A 22,505-nucleotide genomic window follows, 5' to 3' on the forward strand; every position below is an offset into this window, starting at 1 on the left:
ATCCCAATCCACGCACAATTTGGGAAATTGCTCGCAATTCACCTCATTGGGGATGTTTTGCACAAAACCCATGTCTTAGATTTCCCAGATTCTTCTTCATTTCCTCGTAAATCATGCCTGATGTTAGTCACTCGATCTCGCCTAGCACAAGTTACCCGAATTGTTGATAATGAGCTGGAGGTGTTTGGAATCGACAAGGGTACAATCTAGAAAACGTGAAAGCATGTCAACAACTCTGGGAACAAAACTCATGCCCCATAATCCCCCCTTGCGCTGTGTATATATGCCAACCTTGGAGGTCGGTTATAGGATTGCATAGGAGTTATGAGAACATAACTTGGCAAAAACCGTCATTAGTAAAATCAAGTATAATTCTCTCTAATCTGTTAAAAATAAAGGAAAATGATGATAATTAAGTATGTTAACATTTGTAAGCTTGTCCCGGTATATCTACGAAGAAATGCATTAAGACTGGTAATAGGCAGGTAAAAGAGTGAGATGAAATGACATGAAATAATGGGTGTTTTGGATGGTGAGAAAGATGCCAAATTGGTGACTCAACACATATGATTCACCTCCAGTTTTGCTTTTCTGAAAGCCTCCTCATAATTCATGTCCTCTACTGCCCTGCATAGGCTCTTGTTTTGTAAGTATACAACCACATTACATGCTTTCCCCACAAGGTAATACTCACCCACATTCTCTGATCTTAGGACCTTGATCTTCTTCCTAGCTTGGTTCTCCACAAGAGATTTGAACTCTTGAAACTGATTGAATAATCATCTATGGATGTCACAAAATAACTACACCTCGAGATAAATTCCTCTAACATAGGACGACAAATGTCGAAATTCACCAAATCCAACACACCTCTGGACTTGATCTTGTTGCTAGGAAATGTTGCCTTGGCCTGCTTGCCAAGCACACGTCCCTTACACACACCATCATGCTCTACATTGACCTTCGTAAAATTAGTGACCATCTTCCTTAACAGTTGTAGAGCCCTGTAGTGTAGATTTCCCATCCTCCCATGCCAAATTTCACTCTGTCTATCATTGCCTTGTACTAGGGAATTTACTGGCTGTCCTCTTAAGAGATACAAGTTATCCTCCCTACTGCCTATAACCTATCTCAAGCTAGGATCAACTCCTTTCAGCCTAACAACCACCTCAACTTCTGTGAAACTGATCTCAAGTCCTTTGTCTTCCATGGCAGAAATTGAGAGTAAATTTTTTTCCAACCCAAGTACATATATTTTCTCTTTCACCTCCATAGGACTCCTTATGTCTAGCTGAAACTATATACTGCTAATGCCCTCCACTGCATACTTAGTGTTGTCGTCAAGCTCCACATGTAGATATCTGTGCTCCTTGGGCATACTAGTGAAGATATCATGAGATCTCGTCATGTGACGAGATGCTCCACTGTCCACAAAGCACACCCCTCTTGCAGTGGTGTTAGAAACACAGGACAATAGAGCAAAATTCCTTCTCGAATTTTTTTCACCAACTCATCCATTTGTGTAGATGCGACGACCGTTATCTTCCCCTTGCCTTTTTTCTTGTTTGGACACTGCCCGACATAATGACTGAACTTATGACATGCAAAGCACTTGACTTTGCTCATATGTCTTTCTTCCCTTTTGATTGAAGATGCTCCTCCATGTTGGTTCTACTTGGCTTGACCCTTTCCCTTCTTTGCTTGCCCATCAATAGCAAGGTTCTCCTCATCTCCACCTTTGCATTGCCCACAAGTTATAGATTCTTCTTAAATCTCCTTTTGGGTGAAATCATCCTACTATCTGACCTAATCAAGAAGCTTATCTTTGGCTAGGATACTTGTCGCAAATGCAACCCATTGCTTGGTACACCCTTTTAGTGCTACTTTGACAAGATCCATCTCATCCACCTTTGCCCCAATAGCTAAAAGTTAATCACAAACCTGCTGAATCCTTATGAAGTATGAGGCCACAACCTCAGATATGTTCATCTTAATGCTATTTATCTTCTCCCTTACCACCATCTCTCTATTATGGTTGCCACTTTGATACAACTTTGTTAAGGCCTTCCACATTTGATAGGCTAAATCCTTGGTTATGTGATCCTTCACATCATCCTTGGTTATTACATCTTTTATTTTATGCTCAACTACTTGGGTAACATCCCGAGACACTTGACTCTCTTGGATTGCAATTTCCCCCAAACTGCTTGTCGTTAAAACCATGGTGATCCGCTTCTTCCATGGACTGAAGTTTAGAACCCCCCTCAATTTTGTCTTCATACCTCATACTTGATGATGCGATATTACTAGGTCGACTATAGCCACAAAACCCTCTTGCTGCAAATAATAATTCACTGCTGTAAAACTCTTATGATATATGATCTCCCCCACAGAGTTTCTATTGCTCTGACACCATGTTAAATTATTTTATACCTTATTTGATTTACTTTTACTTCAACAATTTATTAAAAACCCAAAAAGTATTTATCTCAAATTGAATTTGCTGATAAAATAAACACATTGGTATATTAACTTAGAAAATAAAATGCAACGGAAGTAAAATAAACAAATACATCACACTACAACAACAAATTTGTGCCCAAAACAATCTTCTTTCATATTAAATTTCTTGGGAAAATTTGGGCGATACATAGAGAGTACACATTAAAATACAACTGTTGGGAACTTGGAACTTGGCCCTAATGGTAAGAATCAACCTTAAGGAAATCAGACCTTGGAAATCGGGACTATTGAAACATCTTGACCTTTGGATAAAATTTAGCCTCCCTCACCAACAATTCAACCCCTCTTTTCCCTCGTACAACCAGTGCTCCTTTAGCAATTTGACCCTCCTCCAACAATTCGACTTGGCTTCCCTGAAATTTTTCTTGAAATTCCTTACTACAATTCTTCTCGCTTCTCTTCAATGCAATCAAGTCTCTCTCTCTTGAGAAAATTGCTTCCTCAACACTTGTGTGTCTTCACCTCTCCCTTAGGCTTATTTTATAATTTCATTAAGCCAAAATCCCTAACCCTAATCTCCTAAGTGATCAATGGCTAGGATTAAATCCTAATAGTCACTTGAGATCAATGGTTGAGATTATATCTAAGTCACATAAATAATTTACAATTGCAAAACAAAATTGTTTATACTTGAATTATGGACTCTTTCTCATAGAGGCAAACAAAATACTTGTTATTATATTGCTTGTTGTCATGTTGTGAACCTTTGAGCTGCCTATAGCTTGGTATAACCTCCTGCATGTTACAACTAGCTCTAAATTGCAATTGAAATTGCCAAGGTACTACGTGGGTAAGGTTGTGGGTATGGGTATGACTGTTTTGGAACAAAGGACATAGTTACACAAAGGGTTGTGTGTGTGTGTGTCAAATTTAAGAAAGTTAAAAACATAACTAAATTTTTTGTAAATAAGTGAGGATTCATGTTATTTCTAAGATAAGATTCATCATTCAAAGCATACAAATATTGAATTCATAGTCAAATATTTATTAGACAAACAATTTTCATTCGTTAATTAACAATTTGACTTTCATGATTCATAATTGACAATCAACATTTGAACAATCACATGATGATTAGAAAAAATGTAAAACTTGATCATTTTCATTAATAACTATAGAGTGCCCACGACGTGCTTTGTCCTCTAACCATATTTCCAGAGAAGAAGTTAGATGTACGTCCATGTATACATATAAATTATATATATATGATTTAAAAAATATAAAACATAAAAAAATAACTGAAATTTGTATAAATTAGTGATGTTTCATATTATTTTCAAATGAAATTCACCATTCAAAGCATTCAAACCTCAATTTCATAGCTAGACATTTGTTATTCATCAATTGACAATTTGACATTCATGATTCAAAATCTCATTCAACAGTAAACAATCATTCAATGGTTAGAAAAATTGTGAACTTGATCATTCTCATCAATAGCTCTTGAGTTTCCATGGTTGGCTTTGTCGTCTCCCCATATTTCCATAGAGGACTTGGCCTTGGAATCTATTGAGGGTCAACTTAGATTTGACTTTAGCTCAGGCTTGGAATTGGTCGAGGGTCAACTTAGACTCTACTCAGACTCAATCTCGGAATTGGTCAAGGATCATCTAAGACTCGACTTGGACTTAGGCAAGACTTGGACTCAAAAATTATGAAGATGCACGAACAACACAATTATTTCCAAGAGTGCACGACCAAAGTGTGACATATACATAAGAGAAGTGGTCCACTTGGGGTATAAAATAGGTTTGGTAAACCATAGGTATGGCAACTTTTACATCAAGAGCAACACCTTTAGATGGGATATAAAATAAGTGAGTTGGTAGGGGCTCTAGTATATTGTAATATCCCTAGGAAAATTTTTTCCCTTAGGGTTATTGGAGCATAAGCAATATTGCACCAATATTCTTCAACAAAACCAATAGTACACATCAAGTTACAATTCCCACGTATTCACTTCCTAGGGTTCTTCATTAGCAGAGGCTGTTATACAACACTCAACAATTAAGAACAAGAACACCTTTTTTACAAAGATCACAATACGATTAACCTCACTACGACATAATTAATTGGCTTACTGGTTCTTCCAACCACTACTTAGTTTGCCTTCACAACTCCTTGTTGTTTTGTTATCATTAAGAGCCCTAACGAACCCTGTTGATATTCCTGAATGGCAAGCTGCTTGCCTTATACACTTTCCTCCAACCAACCTTCACTTTGTTGCCTCAAGGGTTCTTACACCAGCAAAGTGTGTTGTACAACACTCAATAATTAAGAACAATAATGTTTTTTTTACAAAGATCACAGTACAATTAACCTAACTACGACATAACTAATTGGCTTACTAGTTCTGCCAACCACTGCTTAGTTTGCCTTCACAACTCCTTCTTGTTTTTTATCATTAAGAGCCCTAACGAACGCTCTTGATATGGAAAGTTGCTTGCCCTATCCACTTTCCTCCAACCAACCTTCACTTTGTTGCCTCAAGTGTGCTTTAGTGAGGAGCCTCTACCACTACAAGCCCTCAGATGTGGCCCACAACCACAACGTAAGCCCTTCATTGCCAAAATAATTCGGACGACCTCGCTACTACAGAGATATGACCTCAAAGGCCCTTGCTGCCTCAAGTAGTAAGCTTTGCTTCCTTGGATGACTTTGTTTACCACAAAGAACTCACTTTCTAGTGCGCTGTTGTCACATACCAAAGTATTAGCCCTCAATTGCCCTCACTATTATAGGGAACCTCCTCCCCATGCCTTGGATTAGGGCTTATTTTGCTGCTGGAAGACTCCTGCTATCCTGTAATGGCCTTATCAAGCTTATGCTGCCACAAAAGAGTTGTATGTGGCCTAGAATAAGGCCTTTGCGGCCCTAGATCTGTCTCAGATAGAGCTTGGTGCCATATTATTGCTCCACTGTTGCCATGTAATGGCCTTAACAGGCTTACACTATCACAAAAGAGTTGCTTGCGGCCTAGGATAAGGTTTGTGTTGCACAGGTCAATTTTTCCACAAAAATCCTTCCTTGCTTGCCAAAATTAGATGAGAGATGCCTTTGAAAATTGTGTCAAACAGAATGGAGATAAGGGATTGGCTAGGGTGGAATCTTTCACCATCGAGAGCAATCAGGAAGAAAGGGGTCTTAAAACCCTCAAGAACCTAAGCTCACAAAACAAAAATATCCACCAACCATGATGATTAAAATGATTCTCCTCTCTCTTATTTATAGATTCCCTTTGGGGTCTCTTTAATTTGAGAGGCTAACAAGTTTCTTTCCATTTTTCCCCAAATTTGACTTCTTTCACAACTTTTACTGACCCCAATTTAGAACCTTGTTTGACTCTTTGACTAAATCAGGCAAGAACTCCTCCAGTTGCATATGGGTTCTGGAATTCAGTGGTTAACAACTCCCAAGTTTATTTTGTTTTAAATAGGTATTAGACAAATATTGTGAACTTTGTTGGAGAATTTATTGAATTCAAAACTTGTAAGTCTTGGCAAATATCTGAAATCTAGTGGGTCTTTTCGCTTCTCAATCTTAGTTAGCTGTGTCTTTGTCAAAATCAATGAATGGGTAGACTTTCCACAAGAACTTTTATTGTAGGTTATTTCAACAGTTTGCCAATAAATATATAAAGAGAACAAGAAGACTATTGGTTTACGACACTCAACCTTTGTTAGTTCGACTTCTATGTGTTTTAGGTTTAGATGACAAATCTCTAGCATTTTGTAATGTGATTCAGTAGCAATGCCACCTTTCAAGGATTATTTCACCAAGGAGAGTGTCTTGTATATTAAAAAATGTTGTTGATTTATTTATCGTAATTCATCGATCCCATATATTTAATAAAATGCACTATTGTAAACTTATCGTGAATACAGGTAGGTTGAAACAATGCAAGATGGACTAAATGGTAAGACAGGTAAAACATTTTGATGAAGAACCAAATTTATTTGGATACTGGATGGACATAGTAACAAGTTAGAGATAGATGTTGTGTTTAATTTCCATGAGGAGCTTTCTCGTGAAGGGGGTTATTTAGAGTGTAAATTCTTAATTGCAGAATTAGGAGTAAGGTTTCTCTTATAATGGTGGTTACTCTTGTATACTTATTGTGAATACGGGTAGGTCAAAATGAACACAAATTGGAATAAATTGTAATATAGGTAAATTATTGTGATGCAGAACCAAATTTATTTGGGCATGGGATGGTCAAAATAATGAGTTAGAGATAGATGTTGTGTGTGGGGGGTGGGGCATTCCTTCAATAGGAAGGGGGTTGTTTAGAATGTAAATCTTTAATTGTAGAATGAGTAGTAATGTTTCCCTTATAATGGTTCAAATCTAAATTCTCATCCAGCACACACTTTTGATGACGTGCAATCCTTGTTCATGTTGTATCTAGGAGCATTCTTTCAATTACTTCCTAATTCCATGGTTCGACTTATTTTATTGCTTTACCTTCTAGCTTCTAAAAATTGCTTTGGCACTCCTACTGTATATCACTACTGGATTGTATGTTTGACTCGAGTTCCTTAGGCATACTCATTTTGGCCATTTGTGGACATTAATAAATTTATCTTATCTTTCAAATGATCAATGAAGATATATTAATCAGATATGTATACCCCAATTCTGTTACTTTTCTATAATTTATACAACCACAAAAAGTTGATCTCATTATATTAAAGTTTTAAACAACTAACATTATGATGTTCTCAAGTTACTTATTAACAATGTTCCATGGGGATATGTCCTCCAGGGTGGGAGACGCTCTCTCCATGTCTCCCATGGTCCTTGAATATCAAGATTCTTGGGGAAATGTTTCCCCATGTGTCCCTTTTGGGAAAACTTGGGGAAATGCAGGGGGAAGTGCTTCACCAAAAGAGTTGCTTGTGGGTGTCCACCCTTAAAGAGGGAGGGGCTTTTGGGTGTTTCCCCTCTAAAGGGGGATGTATGGGCATCCCCCAAATTCTACTTAAAAGCAATACTTTATGAGGTGGGAAGCGTAGTATTCAATTGTAAGGCCCTACTAATGCTAGGTAATGAATGGTAATGTTTCTTTTTACTTAAATTTTTAACATTACCATTAATTGTTTTAAGATGTTTTGAGAGTGGTTCCAACCTCATTGGATTTCATATGCAGAAAGTAGAATTTTAGATCCCACTCAAAATCCAATAGACTTAACAATGTGGGGATTGCAACGTTTCCATTGGATTCTATCATGTATGAGGCTATGGAGCTAACATTTAATCAAGAGCACCAAGTGCTCTACGTACCTTGATGTTGGTGGCATTGATTATTGCGCCGAAAGGCGCTCCACAACCCAGTATGGGCTAGATCTCATGTAAACATGTAAACATAAATGTAAAAGTAGATGTAAATGCAAACGTAAACATTTAATATGTAATGTTTAACATTTAACATTTTTAATCTAATGTCCACCCTATTTAAAAATCAATCTAATTATTATTATGTATAAACACAATATAAAGTTAAAATATAAAGGGGTTTATGAACACTCTAAAAATAGGTATGGTAAATAAATAAAAATTTAAATAAACTAGAGGTATGGTAAATAAATAAAAATATAAATAAACTAGAAGTATGGTAAATAAATAAAACATTTTTTTATATTTACTCCATAAACCTCTTTATATTTACGAAAACTCAAAAAAGAGGTTTTATTTAGGGGAACCCTATGGGCCAAATACCATTTTAATACCATGGACTAAATACCATGGGCCAAATACCATATTTATAAAAGGGTTATGGTAAATAAATAAAAATATAAATAAGCCAGATGTATGATAAATAAATAAAACTTTTTTTTATATTTACTCCATACGATGTTTTATTTAGGTGAAGCCTATGGGCCGAATTATTATTAATACCATGCAAAAAAAACATTATTAACCCTAATATTAATATTAATATAAATAAAGATGGCACATGGTATTGACCCATGGTATTGAGAACCAATGATATTGACCCATGGTATTCACGTGGAATGTAGCCTATTTAAAAGGGGAAATTAAACCAACATAGATCCATCTTTACTATGGATCTACTAAGCACCGAGAGGGATCAAATATCCTGATTTGCAAACTAGCATAGAGTGAAAAAATTTGAAGTGCCGAGAGAGATCAAATATCTTGATTTGCAAACTAGCATAGAGTGAAAAAATTTGATCCCTCTCGGCGCTTGGTAGATCTGAAGTAAAGATGGATCTATGTTGGTTCAACTCCTCTTTCATGACCCTAGTAAAAATGTACCCGTCACTCAAACAAAATCTTGATTTGGCATGTTAAGATTAATTTTTCTTATTTTAATGCTTAGAGGTGATATTGATGACGAGGATCTTGATATAGGCAATGATTTTGATGATATGTAGGTATTTGTTGTAGCATTTGGACTATAGTGATAATCTCGAGCCCTCTTTGTTGATGCACTTTTGGTTCCAAGAATGTAATACCCCCACCAATTTTTGATGTAAATTTGTATACCTTGATATTAGGTTGGTGACACTGAGACATTTTTGTGGGCCTGCATGCCTATGTATTTATGTTTGGTATATTTTGGGGGCCAATATTCCCAGGTTTATATGTCGGTTTTGATTATATGGCCAGAGGGCTAGGATTGTATAGATTGTAATTGATGTACTAATTTTCTTTATAATAAAATAATATGAAATACACTGGCTATGGTGCCACTCCACGGTAGGCTGGTTGGCTATGGTGCACACAACTTCACGGACATGGGCAACAATGTTGATGACAAGTGGACACATGGGGCCCACGTGGCTTCGGTGTGCCACATGGCGGAGATGCCATGCAGTCTGGGAAGCATATATATATAAAGCACGAAATATGATGATGGTTCGGATGATGTCAATACTAAATAACCGGTTGGTGAACCATGAGCTTGGGTTTTGATACTAGCTGGGAGCTATTTCGGTTGTGACCTAGAGGGTGATTGAATAGCCCTAGAGTAGCATGGCTGTTGCATTGGCACCTTGGCAGTTATGGAGTGGAGGATGCCTGGAGCCCTAGGACAACATGATTGTTGGGTTGACACCTTGGTCATGGAGATATGGTTATTATTGGTTTCTTGTTCCCTGTGGAGTTGCAGCCTTGGCTCGGGGGTGACCCATGGTTGAAATTAATGAACCGTGTGGTCTATGGCAGGGTGGAACGTGGAAAGCCCGTAGCCAGTCAGATTCTCTTTTAAAGATAAGTGTTCTTGATAAATATTATGTTGATTTGTTTATGTGTATGTGCCATGGTTTTTTTATGACATGCGCTATTGTTTTATGTAATTATAAATTCATGGATGGAAACCCTAGAATCATGGGTTTGTATTGATGTATATAGCTCTATAATGTTCCGCTGCACGTACAATTGCTATATTGGATGACGTACAATTTCCGCTATTCTCATTATGGATTATAAGTATAAACCTGGAGTTACCAAAATTTTGCAATTGTATCTACGAAAATCAAATTCTTTCCACATAACCGTGTGAAGTAAAGGTTGAGAAGTTGATAGGGTCTCCCACCCTATCACATGATGCCCCCTGTTCTCCCTGAATTTCCCTAAAATTTGGGTATGCTCCCACATGTTCCCCCCTGTGCGTTTCCCCATTCCTGTGATCCCCCGTCTTGGAAACTGGGTGGATCATTGCTTATTGATGCTAATATGAGTGATGACTGATTTCTCACTTTTGGCTGGGCACTTCTCTGTTTTGCATGCTTATTGTAACTCCAACATGTCACCATGCTGCCTACCAATCATCAAGTGCTACAAATGACTTGTTGCTACTAAATGGTCATTGGTTTCATGCTGTGAATGACTATAGCTGATTGTAGTACTCAAGGGTCACTTATTTCACTTTGAGCCCATACTTTCTAAATTCCTTGCCGAAACAGCTGTGCCTTGTAGATTGGTGGACATGCAATATATAGTTTACACTGATCTCTTACTTTTGTGGTTTATGAAATTTAGTAGTAAATTGTTAGTATACACTGATCTCTTACTTTTGTAGTTCATGAAATTTAGTTGTAAATTGTTACACTTCAATACTATGCAATGTGCATAGTGTTTGGATTATTGAAAGTTTGGGGAAAAAGAAGTTATGACTTGTACTTGAGGTGGACATATTTTTCAGTATTACAAAATGAAAAACCTCATTTTGGGGCTTATTAGAGTCTGGACTGTAAAATAGTCACATGCACTAGATGATGGGAAAACTAACCATTTTGTTAATTCTTCACTGTTTAGTCTAGATATTACTTATAGGTGCCTTTTTAGTGCCTGTAGAGAAGTTCTATATGAGGGTATCTGTCTCTGAGATTCTGCTTTTTGTCTTTTTCAGGACTCCAGTTAGAAGTTACAAGGAAATTGGAACTTTCCAGATACAAAAGGATCCATCAGCAAGTCAAAGCAACCAGGAACCATGTTCACCTAGGATGGCCAAGTCACCATCTCTTCAAAGACAACATGGGGCTCATGTCTTAAGACATTTTGAAACTAGCTACAATACTCAGGATTCACCTAAGCTACAGAGTCCACCATCTGAAAAAACAATAGAAAATGGGATGCCTTCAAATGTGCCAGAGAAATCAAGTTCCGCAAATAGTCAAGATAGCTTTGAAATGTCTTTGCCTGCGCTACCCAGACTAGATGTGCATACTATTCAAAGACAGTCATCAAATAATTCTGATCCAGAGTCACCTGTGTCACCACTCTTGACATCTGATCCTAAAAATGAGCGTTCTCACTCAAAGACTTTCAGTAGATCTCTCTCTCATTTTGATGAAACAAATATACAAGATAAAGATGACAGGGATTCACAAAATCTCAAGCCTCCATCACTATGGAGGCTTGCACAATTGAGCTTTCCTGAGTGGCTTTATGCTCTTCTTGGTAGCACAGGGGCTGCTATTTTTGGTTCTTTTAATCCTCTTCTTGCATACATCCTTGTCCAGATAGCTGATGCATATCATGGAATTCCTGGGACGCACAGAAGGAATGAAGTGAATAAGTGGTGCCTGGTAATCTCAGGCATGGGTGTGGTAACTGTAGTTGCAAACTTTTTGCAGCACTTCTACTTTGGTATTATGGGAGAAAAAATGACAGAGCGTGTTCGAAGAATGATGTTCTCAGGTAAAATATGTTACAACTTCCTGTGTGATACTAACTCAATTGGGTAACTTCATCTTGGCTGGCTATTAAAGAACATGCTGACATTGATAGAGTATTTTTATAGAGTTGTATGAAAGTGATTGAATTGCTTTAATTTCTCTGTTGCAGCAATGTTGCGCAATGAAGTTGGCTGGTTTGATGATGAAGAGAACAGTGCAGATGCATTGTCTATGCGGTTGGCAAATGATGCCACCTTTGTCCGTGCTGCTTTTAGCAACCGACTTTCAATTCTTATTCAGGATGCAACAGCTGTTATTGTTGCCCTTGTCATTGGGATGCTGCTAGAATGGCGCTTAGCCCTTGTAGCTTTGGGAACCTTGCCACTTTTGACTGTTTCAGCAATTGCACAGGTTTTCTTTCTTCTTACCTACTCAGCATTGTCTAAATTATGAATTATTAAAACCATTTATGACCTAGTACATGTCCAGGATCACAGCTTTTGGTTGAGTGAAATATGGCCTAGTTGAAACTGATGTCCTTTTTATGTTACAGTCTGAGAAAAAGTTCTAATTGAAAACTGACTTTCCCGGCTGTTGGTTGAGTGAAATATGGCTTTAGCTGAAACTTATGTTTTTTTAGTCTTGAAGTTTCAGAAAAGCTTTAAATGAAAACTGGCATTTTGGTAATGTTTAGATTGTATTTGGTTTGTCAACAACTCTTCACTTTGACCACACTGTCTTAAGGAACAGTTTTTTCTTTTAAGTATTTGCTTGTTGACAAATCAAATATAATTACAAAATGTTCAGTTTTAAGCACAGTTTTTTTCTGTTAGTATTTTATGGAGAAAGCATTGCCAATCATGTGTAAGCTTTACTGGTCAATGAGATACTGGTAGAGACATCTTCTATGATCAGTTATTGACATATATGTGCAAAATTTATTGGAAATAGTTCAAAGCTTCCTGTCTACTTTTCAATAGTAGTGATTATGACTGTCCAATTAATGATAAAGTAATGCCCCATTTAGTACTAGTAGTAATGCATTACTCAATTTCAGCCTCAAAAGGATTGGTTATGCTTCATACTAATACTATGGAAAAAGTTAATAAAACAGATATCGAAGCTGGCAGCAAAAATGAACCATATGATAATGTTTCTTTGAATGAGACATTAGTTTATCAGATGGCCACTAAATGGAGGGGAGACCATCCTATGCTGAAGCAAAGTTGGTAGCTGACCTTGCATAATAAATTTAGAAACATTGCATGATATTTCCAAGTTATCCTCAGTGAATATGGAGTCATTCTACTGTAAAGGAGAAGAATAACTTCTGCTGTTACAAACCTTGCATCATTTTGCTATGGTAGTGGATACTACTTGGCATACTCACTGTTGTTCTCTTCATGCCTCATTGTACATTGCTCTTGTGCTGCTTTACATTTCTCCTTGCTGCCATATATTTTTGTTCTTTGGAATACTGTTCTTTGGGAGATCTTCCCTACCATTTTTTCTCTTATTCCTCTCCATCTATGTTGTTTATTTCCATATTCACTTGCTATTTATTTCATCTAGCTATCTTGTGAGGACCATCGGACTTGTTGCAATTCATATTGTATGAGGTACCATTTTATGATTTTCCTCACATTGATGAGGATTTGCTGCTGGTACTCTTGGAGAATTGGACTGACTTGGGTGGGGTGACTTGAGATATACTTTTCATGATTGTTGATGTTTCCTAGTGACTTTTGCATGATGATGTGGTATTATTTGGTGCCACTAGGAGGGGTGCTCTACATGGTCCTTATATGTTGGATGTTTGATAGAGAACTCACTTGATGGTTTGATGGGTTAGATTTTTTATTGTGTCCTTTTCTCTGATGGTGTTGTTAAGTTATATTTTTGACATAATATATTATTATATTATATGTTTGATGTGTTTAATTTTGAATAACAACCAGATTTTTTTTCCCCAGGAAAAATCGTAATCTTTCATTAATTTTGAAAAATTACATACAGTAGATGCTTGGCAGCATATGCGTCATTGGCCCTTGGCCATATCAGTGTGTATCAGTCAAAAAATATATCTATGTCTATTCAAAAATGGTGCTGTGTAGTAATCATAGTTCACCACACAGGGTGATAGCATAAGAGAGTCTGAAAAATGTATTACCATAACTGAGTTAGCTACAATATACATACACCACGCAGGGCGATGTCCATAATATATAGTCTGAAAATGAAATACATACTGAAATATATACAATGTAGATTATGTTAAAACTGTGCATGTCCCAAAATAATGTTAGGGTCTCTCAACCCTATGATATGTCTGATCGATATACGGCCTGTGGTAGTATTGGTACTCGGCGGTACCCCGCTGCTCCTATATCATCCATTGGCCTCTGGGTAGTAGCGTGGCCTCCTTGGAAAGCCTGTCAAAATAACAACCAGATTTATTTTCTCACGGCAATTTATTTTATCCCCAATAATTTATTTATTTACGCAAATAAACACCGAATTACCGAAAAATAGAATCATTGGTATTTTCAACTTCTAGAAATAAATGTATGCAACGGAATTTAAATCAAAGAGATTAATCACTCATTGCAAAGTAATTCACCCACAACAATTCACTGTCATCTATTAATCTAGAAAATATGTGTTTTTCGACCCACAAAGATACACGGATAAATACAATATCTAGAACCTATAACTTGGCTCCAATAGAATGAATTCAACCCAAGGAATTCGACCTCTAGGAAATTAGTCTTCAGAAGAAATCACCTTGAAGAAATTGGCCCAAATACTCAACCAACAAAATCGACTTGTGCCCTCCTTGTGTGCGATTATTGCGCACTAGAAAACTCGGCCCTCTATCAACTTGGCTTGCTCCAGATCAAATTGATCTCCCTCTAACAAGTCGACCCTGCAATCTCCTCCACTCGGCCACTTGGATTCGCCCTCGATCCACCCGCACTTCCCCCTGTCTGCACTTTTGCTCACTAAACCACTCACACTTGAAAATCACTCTCTTCGTGATGACTCACTAACTTGAGTTTTGTGTGTCTTCGACGCTTCTCTAGGATTCCTTTGTAATCTTCATTGAGCCCAAATCCCTAACCCTAATCTCCCTTCTAGAACATCTTGCTGATCAATGGATAAGATTCTTAAGTCACTTAAATAATTAAATTGTTTATCCTTATAAAATGACAACAATCTACAATAATTAATTGACTTTAATTATTGTACTTTTCCTAAGTTAGACTTAGGAAAGAAGACACAAGTCACATAATCCACCAAGCAAGCACCTAGAAGAGGCAAATAATGTTTACCACATGTTAAGACACCAAGCCTATGTAGAAGACCTTCTGAAACTACCACTGGCTTCAGCATGATGCTTCATGCATATATGATTTTATATATGTCCAATATCTTCCATTATCTTGGCAATTTATATGCTGTGTCCATTAAAGTTTTGTGAATAAAAATAATCAGAGTAAGGGAATTATATTTTTGAATTGGAATTTGTAGGTAATGCAATGTTAACAGAGCTAGACCTATCATCGAACCGGTAGACCCCATCGATTAGGAACTGGTTAGGATTGATAAAAAACTAGTCATAAAGCCGGTCAACCAAAAACACATAAAATATTCAAATTTTAAAGAAAAACATATATATTCATGTCCATGCATATGAATCCAAACCATTTATACACAAATAAGCAATGTTCTCATTTATATAACATGTAAAGGTGCACATAATCAAAATATCGTCGAGTGCAATCCATCTCTAAAGCAAAAATACATCAACAAACAGGATCTAGATGGTCTCTAGCATCCAAAAAAAATCATGCTACAACAAATACCTACATGTCATCAAAATCTTTTCCTATATGGGGATCTTCGTCATCAATATCACCCTCTAAGCATTAAAATAAGATATGAAAAGCTTAGCATGTCAAGACAAGATTTTGTTTGAGTGATGGGTACATTTTTAATATGATCATGATAGAGGAGTTCAACAATCAATGCCACTAACATCAAGGTACATATATTCAAATTTTAAAGAAAAAGTTATATATTCATGTGCATCCATATGAATCCAAACCATTTATACACAAATAAGCAAAAGTTCTCATTTATATAACATGTAAGGATGCACATAATCAAAGATAACATCGAGTGCAATCCATCTTTGAATCGAAAATATATCAAAAAACAAGTTTGGAGTCCTCAAGTTGACCAAATAGGACTTTGGATCTGTTTAAGGTCGGAGCCTAAAATTGTTGTAAAAGATGATTGGAGTCTTGTCAACTCTCTCAAAGGACTCAGTGAAGATATCAAAGAGAAGACAATTGTCTAGAAAATTCTAAGATCACTTCCAAAGTACATTGATGCAAAGTTAGTGCCATAGAGGAATTAATAGACTTGGACGACTTGAAAATGGATGATTTTGATGAATATGAACCTAAGAAGAAAACATTCAAGAAGAAAGGCTCAAACACAAGGAACTTCTTCTCCAAGCAAGTTAGTGATGATTTTGATGAAGATGATGATTATGTGAGAAGCAAAGAAGTGCTATTCATGGCCTTCACAAATGACACAGACAAACTTGAAGAGGAAGAAGGAAATGTGGATGTATTGTTGATTAATGCTATTGAAGAGAAGGACATACTAAGGAAAAATATTGGAAAGTTATCCCAAGAGATCATTTCTCTCAAAATCGAAAAAGAAGAAGCAAAGAGGATGAAAGAAGTATTGAACAACAAGCTAAAGGAAAAGGAAGAGACTTGTGAGAAATTAGAAGTTGAAGTTGTCTCTCTAAAAAGAGAATTGGACAAGGTCAATAAAAGCTTGAAAAGTTCTCAAACCCTAGATGTCATCCTCAACACTCAAAGACCACAACATGACAAATCAGGACTTGGCTATATAGGTGAATCATCTAATTTAAAGGAGAACACTAGTATCCATCATGAAGAAGAACCAAGAAGCTATGTTGATGCTCTACACAATCATCCAAGAAATGAGAAGCAGTTCGACACACCAAAGGGACCTCCTTGCAATAATCCATGGAATGAGAAGCTGTCTTATCCATAAAGGAATGTCACATCAACTCAAGCTTATATTAACAAGTATCAAACTATTTTCCTTGGTCATTGTTTCATTTTTAATAATTTTGGTCATTAGGCTAAGCATTGTAATGCTTATGGAGGTAATGATGTTGACTCAAGAAAGAATGGGACTAATTACCAAAATAAGACTATTGATTCAAGGAGACAAAACCAAATCAAAACTTACAATTCATTTTGTCTTGTGTCAAGGTATAGTCTACAATGCTCCAAATGTAATAACGCAGGTCATGAAGCACAAAATTGTCCACTGGAACCAAGAGAAAGTGTTAATTTTAGGTATGTTCTATGCTTAGCGCAATTTACCAATTTTTCATATTAGCCCAATGTCAATATTCAGATTAGCAATCACATCAACATGATAGTAAAGTGCAGATAGAACATAAACATAAACAATAGAAGACAAACCAAGACAAGAGGACACAAGATTTGGCACCAGCCAGGGACAAACTCCAATGTGGGGAAACCCTTGATCAATTCTTCTTATATTCTTCAATAGTTCAACAGAGAGAGAGAGAGATATAGTACAAATATACAAATCTGAGATTTTGTGACATCAGTAGAAAACCCTTGCCAGAGAAGTCAATGTTGGTCAAACTAGACAGAGTCTTTCATCCAAGTATCATCAATAGGAAGCTCATCACACAGAGCCAGATATAGTCAAGCCTTAACTCAATATAATTCCCAGAATGTTGTAGTCTTCTTGCTGCATAAGCTGTCCTTGTTTCATAAGATAGGACATCATCCTTCATTCTCCATATGGTCAATAAGGCAGGCCTTCTAAGGCTGTGATGAACCAAGGAGAGACTTCACCACTGCAACGCTGTCCAGGTCTCATTAGCAACCCTGAGAACAACCTTTGTTGCTGGTTATGGCCTATGGCCTAGCCCAACAACAAGATAGGCCTCCAGTCCTTTATCAAACAACATCCAAGCAACAATATTTTATCCTAAAAGAACTTGACTTTGCTGTCAACCCTTTCAAACATCCAACTGTTTACATAAGCTGATCTAGGGCAGATTTCTTCAACACATTCCTTCATTATGTAACATTGACTTACCAACCTTGCACACAGTCCCTAAGGCATGTCTTAAATGTCTTCTATCATCATGCTATCACCTACAACAATCTGAATTTATACGCTGTCCTTTCAAAACTCCTTATACTGTCGGATAAGGAGTCTCCTTCTTTGTTGCGGAATGAGTGACTCTTCTAATCAGCGGATTAGCCTGCATATTAGAGTCTAGTTGCAGCGGAATAGGATCACTCTTTAGTGTGAATGGAGGCTCAAAGGCTTGCGGACTTAGGGCACCTTAGGACAACGTATAATGGCCTCTTTGAGCAACGAATAAGGGCTGTGTAATAAGGACCTTTGGGACAACGGATTAGGGCCACCTTCATACTGCATATGGTACTCCTCTTGACATGATCCGGATTTAAACAGGAACGCAACAAATTACAGAGATAACCATATACACAAAGGTGCAGCGGAAATAATACTTCATTTCATTAATGGAAAATATTGAAATATGCTTACAAACAGAAATGGAAATAAACTAGCTAGGGCGATGGTAGCTTATCTCTGAGAAGAGATGTGATGGCTACATGCCTCTGAACTGTGTTACAATGAGGCTCGAAGGCCTATTTATTGTTGAGAAACAATGGAAAAAACCCTTATCATTCCAAAACCTAACCCTAGGAGATGAAACGCCAAACTGTGGGCCCCGTTTGGGGGTAAGTTGGTACATCAACTTCCCGGGGTCGTAACTTTGGCATATGATCTCCGTTTGACGCGTACAATAGCTCATTAGAAAGATCTATCCGAGCACTATCATTGTTGGAACGGGCAACACCAATCCATTCCATGGACTCGTGTTGCCCCTGGATTCCCCAAAAAACGTCGTTTAGGGCCTCAAAACGGCTCCGGAAGTTCAGGACCCGAAAAACTGCTAAAAATAGTAAGTTGTGCTACAATTAAGGAAACTGAAAATGCTGAGAAAGACAATGGTGGGGGTCCAGGTGGACTTGGCAGGTGGCCACCAATATCCACCTGGATCATGACAACTACAAGTCTCCTTTTTAACTGCGGCTAGACCTCCTTGTAAGACATGATTGCGGCTAGGCTTTATTGACTGCAGTTAGGCATCATTATGACAACAGCTAGGTCCTTAGATGACTGTGACTAGATGGAGGCTAGATCCTTCCCTTGGACTGCATATAAGTCTTCCTCCATGACTGTGGCTTGATCCCATTGGGAAGCATATAAGTTTCCTTCATGGCAGCATATAAGATTCCTCCATGACTGCTTCTAGATCTCATTAGGGCAGTGTATAGGGCACTCCCTATAGATATCTCTTTCACCAAAACCCAAACAAATGAAGAGAGAGATCACAAGAGGTGTGCGTGTCCAAAATGACTTGAGGACCTCTTCTATTTATAATAAAATGTTGAGGGTAATTTGGTTGCTGGCCGACCTTGACCAATTGTTAAGCAACACAAATAGATTCATATCTCCATGAATACATGTCTGAATCGGATGATCTTTAGATCAATCCTACACCTCTCGATGAGAGGAATCCAAGAAAAATATCAGTTGCCATAAATAAGAAAACCTACATGGAGTTTGGCCCTAGTAGCCAATTTTAACAGAAAGGGTATGGAGATGGAAGACTAGAGAATCGTTAGAGAAATTTTGAGGTAAAAAATGGGCCTCAAAACAAAAATGTACAACCAAAATCAACTTTATAAGAACCAATAGGATTCAAGATAATGATGTCAACCATGGGGGATGATTCACCATTTTTGGAATAAAAAATAAAAAAAATAAAAAACTATTTTTTCAACTTAATTCCCTACTATTTTACTCAAATTTCAAGCGGAAGCAATTGGGTACGAAATTTAATTCCTCATCCAAGGAGTAACCATGTTGTATACTTTCAATGGACCTCGCTACACGAAAAATGTGAAATACTTCAAAAACGTGATTGCAATCACATTTTTGCATGTATTTCTCATTTTTTATGTAGAAGGGTCCATCAAGTGCGCCCGAGTGCTCCTGCTTGAAATTTGAGCAAAATCCTAGGGAGATAAGTTGAAAAAATAGTTTTCTTTTTTCCCTCTAAATTTTGATGATATAATATAATCTTATTTTATTAGTTCCACTATTATTTTATATTATTCCTTAGGAGGCCCATTTTAGACCTCGAAATTTCTCTAATGCCACACCCGAAAAGTATGGCCAAGCTTTGTGTGCACAAAATTAAGAAAACAAATGGTTTGTAGATAGTGGATGTTCTAGGCACATAACTAGTGACCAAAAGAAGTTCATCTTGCTAGAAAATAAGGATGGAAATGTGACTTTTGGAAGTGGATTTGCTAAAATCACTGGTAAAGGCACAATGAGTCTAGTCAATGGCAAGGCCAAAGCATAAAATGCAGTGTTTGTTGAAGTACTCAAGCATAATCTCCTAAGTGTCCACCAAATATGTGACGAAGGACAAGATGTTCCCATAATTTAAAAACTTGAAAAGGCTATTTGTGCACCATGTCAACATGGAAAGCCAAGAAGTACCAACTTCAAGACAAAGGAATGCTCATCATCAAAGCCTTTAGAAATCATTCATGCAGATTTGTGCGGGCTAGCCATAACTCTAGCTCTTCAAGGAGAAAGGTAATTTATATTGTGCATAGTTGATTATATTAGAATGATTATTTGTATCATCAACGATATAAGTCAGAAGGACTAGAATGTTTTAAAATCTTCAAAGCAACGGTTGAAAATGAAAGTGAGGCAAAAATCAAATGTTTAAGGACATATAGAGGTGGAGAATTCACCTCAGGGGAATTCAATGAATTTTGTGGAAATATGGAATCAAGAGGGAATTATTCGTTATTGGACTCCACAACAAATTGGAGTGGTTGAAAGAAAGAACAAATCCATACAAGAGACTGCAAGAACAATGTTATTAGCAACTGATTCACAACCTAAATTTTGGAATGAAGCAATATATACTATGAATAGAGAAAAACTCTGGGCAAATAATGACAAAACTCCATATAAATTATGGAAAGGAAGACTTGCTTCAGTGAAATATTTCAGAATATTTGGAAGTAAGTGTTTTATGAAGATCAACGCCGATTCACCTGGCAAATTTGATTCTCAAGTTCATGAAGGAATATTTCTTGGATATTCTACAAGAAGCAAGGCCTACAAATGCTACAACAATCGGTTGCAAAAGGTAGTTGAAAGTATTGATGTAAATATTGATGAGGCTCTTCTTGAAAAAGAAGTTGAAATCAATGGAGAAGATCCTATTCTTGGAGATCCAGAAGATGATGCAAAGGAAGAAAAAGAGCAAGAAAATAAAAAATAACCATCTCAAACTCCATCAAGAGTAAAGTTTGTTCAAAAACATCATCTAGAAGATCAATTTATTGCTAATGTAGATGATGGAATACAAACTTGAAGAAAGATGACAGATACACCAAAAAGGAATGATATTGCCCTACTATCCATGATAAAACCAAAGAATTTCACTCAAGTTTCATCTACTATCCACGATAGAACCAAAAAATTTCACTCAAGCAAGGATCCTCACTGGATAAAAGCAATGGAAGAAGAGATGTATCAAATTGAAAAGAATGGAACATGGGAGCTAGTACCTCATCCAAAGGATAAGAATGTCATAGGAACCAAGTGGGTGTATAAGAATAAAATGAATGAAAATGGACAAATCATTAGAAACAAGTCAATGTTGGTGTGCAAAGTATACTCTCAAATTCAAGGAATTGACTTTGAAGAAACCTTTGCTCATGTTGCCTAGTTGGAAGCTATAAGAATGTTTTTGGCATTTGCTTGTTCTAAAGGCTTTAAAGTTTATCAAATGTAAGTAAAATCAACATTTCTAAACGGTGACCTAAAGGAAGAAGTAAACATGGAACATCTTGAAGGGTTCAACTTAGTAGAAGGAAAAGATTTTGTTTGCAAATTAAAGAAGGTCCTCTATGGATTAAAGCAGACTCCAAGAGCTTGGTGCTCTAGACTTGATCACTATCTTCAACAACAAGGCTTTGAGAAAGGAGTTGCAGGAAGTAACCTATATATGAAGGTGGACAAAGACAATCTGCTAATGACACTAATATATGTGGATGATTTGATTTTTTGGAGCAAAAATGATAAAATGAGTCATAAAATTGCCCAAAACATGTCAAAAGAATTTGAAATGTCGATGATTGGTGAGTTGTCTTACTTTCTTGGACTTCAAGAAACTCAAACCAAAGTAGGCATATGATGTTCATATCATAATCAAAATATCTCTTAGATATGCTTAAGTGATCTGGGATGGAAGAATGTGTCATTGTGAGCACACCTATGGTTACAGGTTGCAAGCTAAGGATGATGAATCTCCTATGGTGGATGCTAATCTTTACAGATCAATGATTGGAGGTCTTTTATATTTGACAACTTCACGACTAGACATCATGCAGGCAGTAGGAATGGTGGCAAGATTCAATTAGTCCTGAAGGAATCTCATATGCTAGCTATAAAGACAATTCTCAGATGCTAGAAATGCACTCTTGATTTTGGATTATGGGTACCCTAAGAGCACAAATCTTATCGTGAAAACATATACTGATGCAGATTGGGTAGGAAGCGTCGATGATCTAAATAGTATTAGTGGAAATGCATTTCTTGGGACACTGTCTT

At 36.9% G+C, this 22,505-nt stretch overlaps 1 protein-coding gene across 1 annotated transcript in view; it reads left to right on the forward strand.

Moving 5' to 3' along the window:
• LOC149190433 (ABC transporter B family member 6-like) overlaps nt 1-22,505 on the forward strand; it is an 89,877-nt gene that overhangs the window by 27,251 nt on the left and 40,121 nt on the right. The window contains exons 10-11 of the mRNA XM_089412150.1: nt 10,901-11,691; nt 11,839-12,080. Coding sequence (XP_089268276.1) covers nt 10,901-11,691; nt 11,839-12,080 — 1,033 coding nt within the window. The remainder of the gene's footprint in view (nt 1-10,900; nt 11,692-11,838; nt 12,081-22,505) is intronic.

The sequence above is a fragment of the Pinus tabuliformis genome, chromosome 3_1 (genome assembly GCF_031772625.1).
Source record: "Pinus tabuliformis cultivar Carrire ecotype Pingquan chromosome 3_1, CPIR1, whole genome shotgun sequence".
Classification (NCBI taxonomy): Eukaryota; Viridiplantae; Streptophyta; class Pinopsida; order Pinales; family Pinaceae; genus Pinus; species Pinus tabuliformis.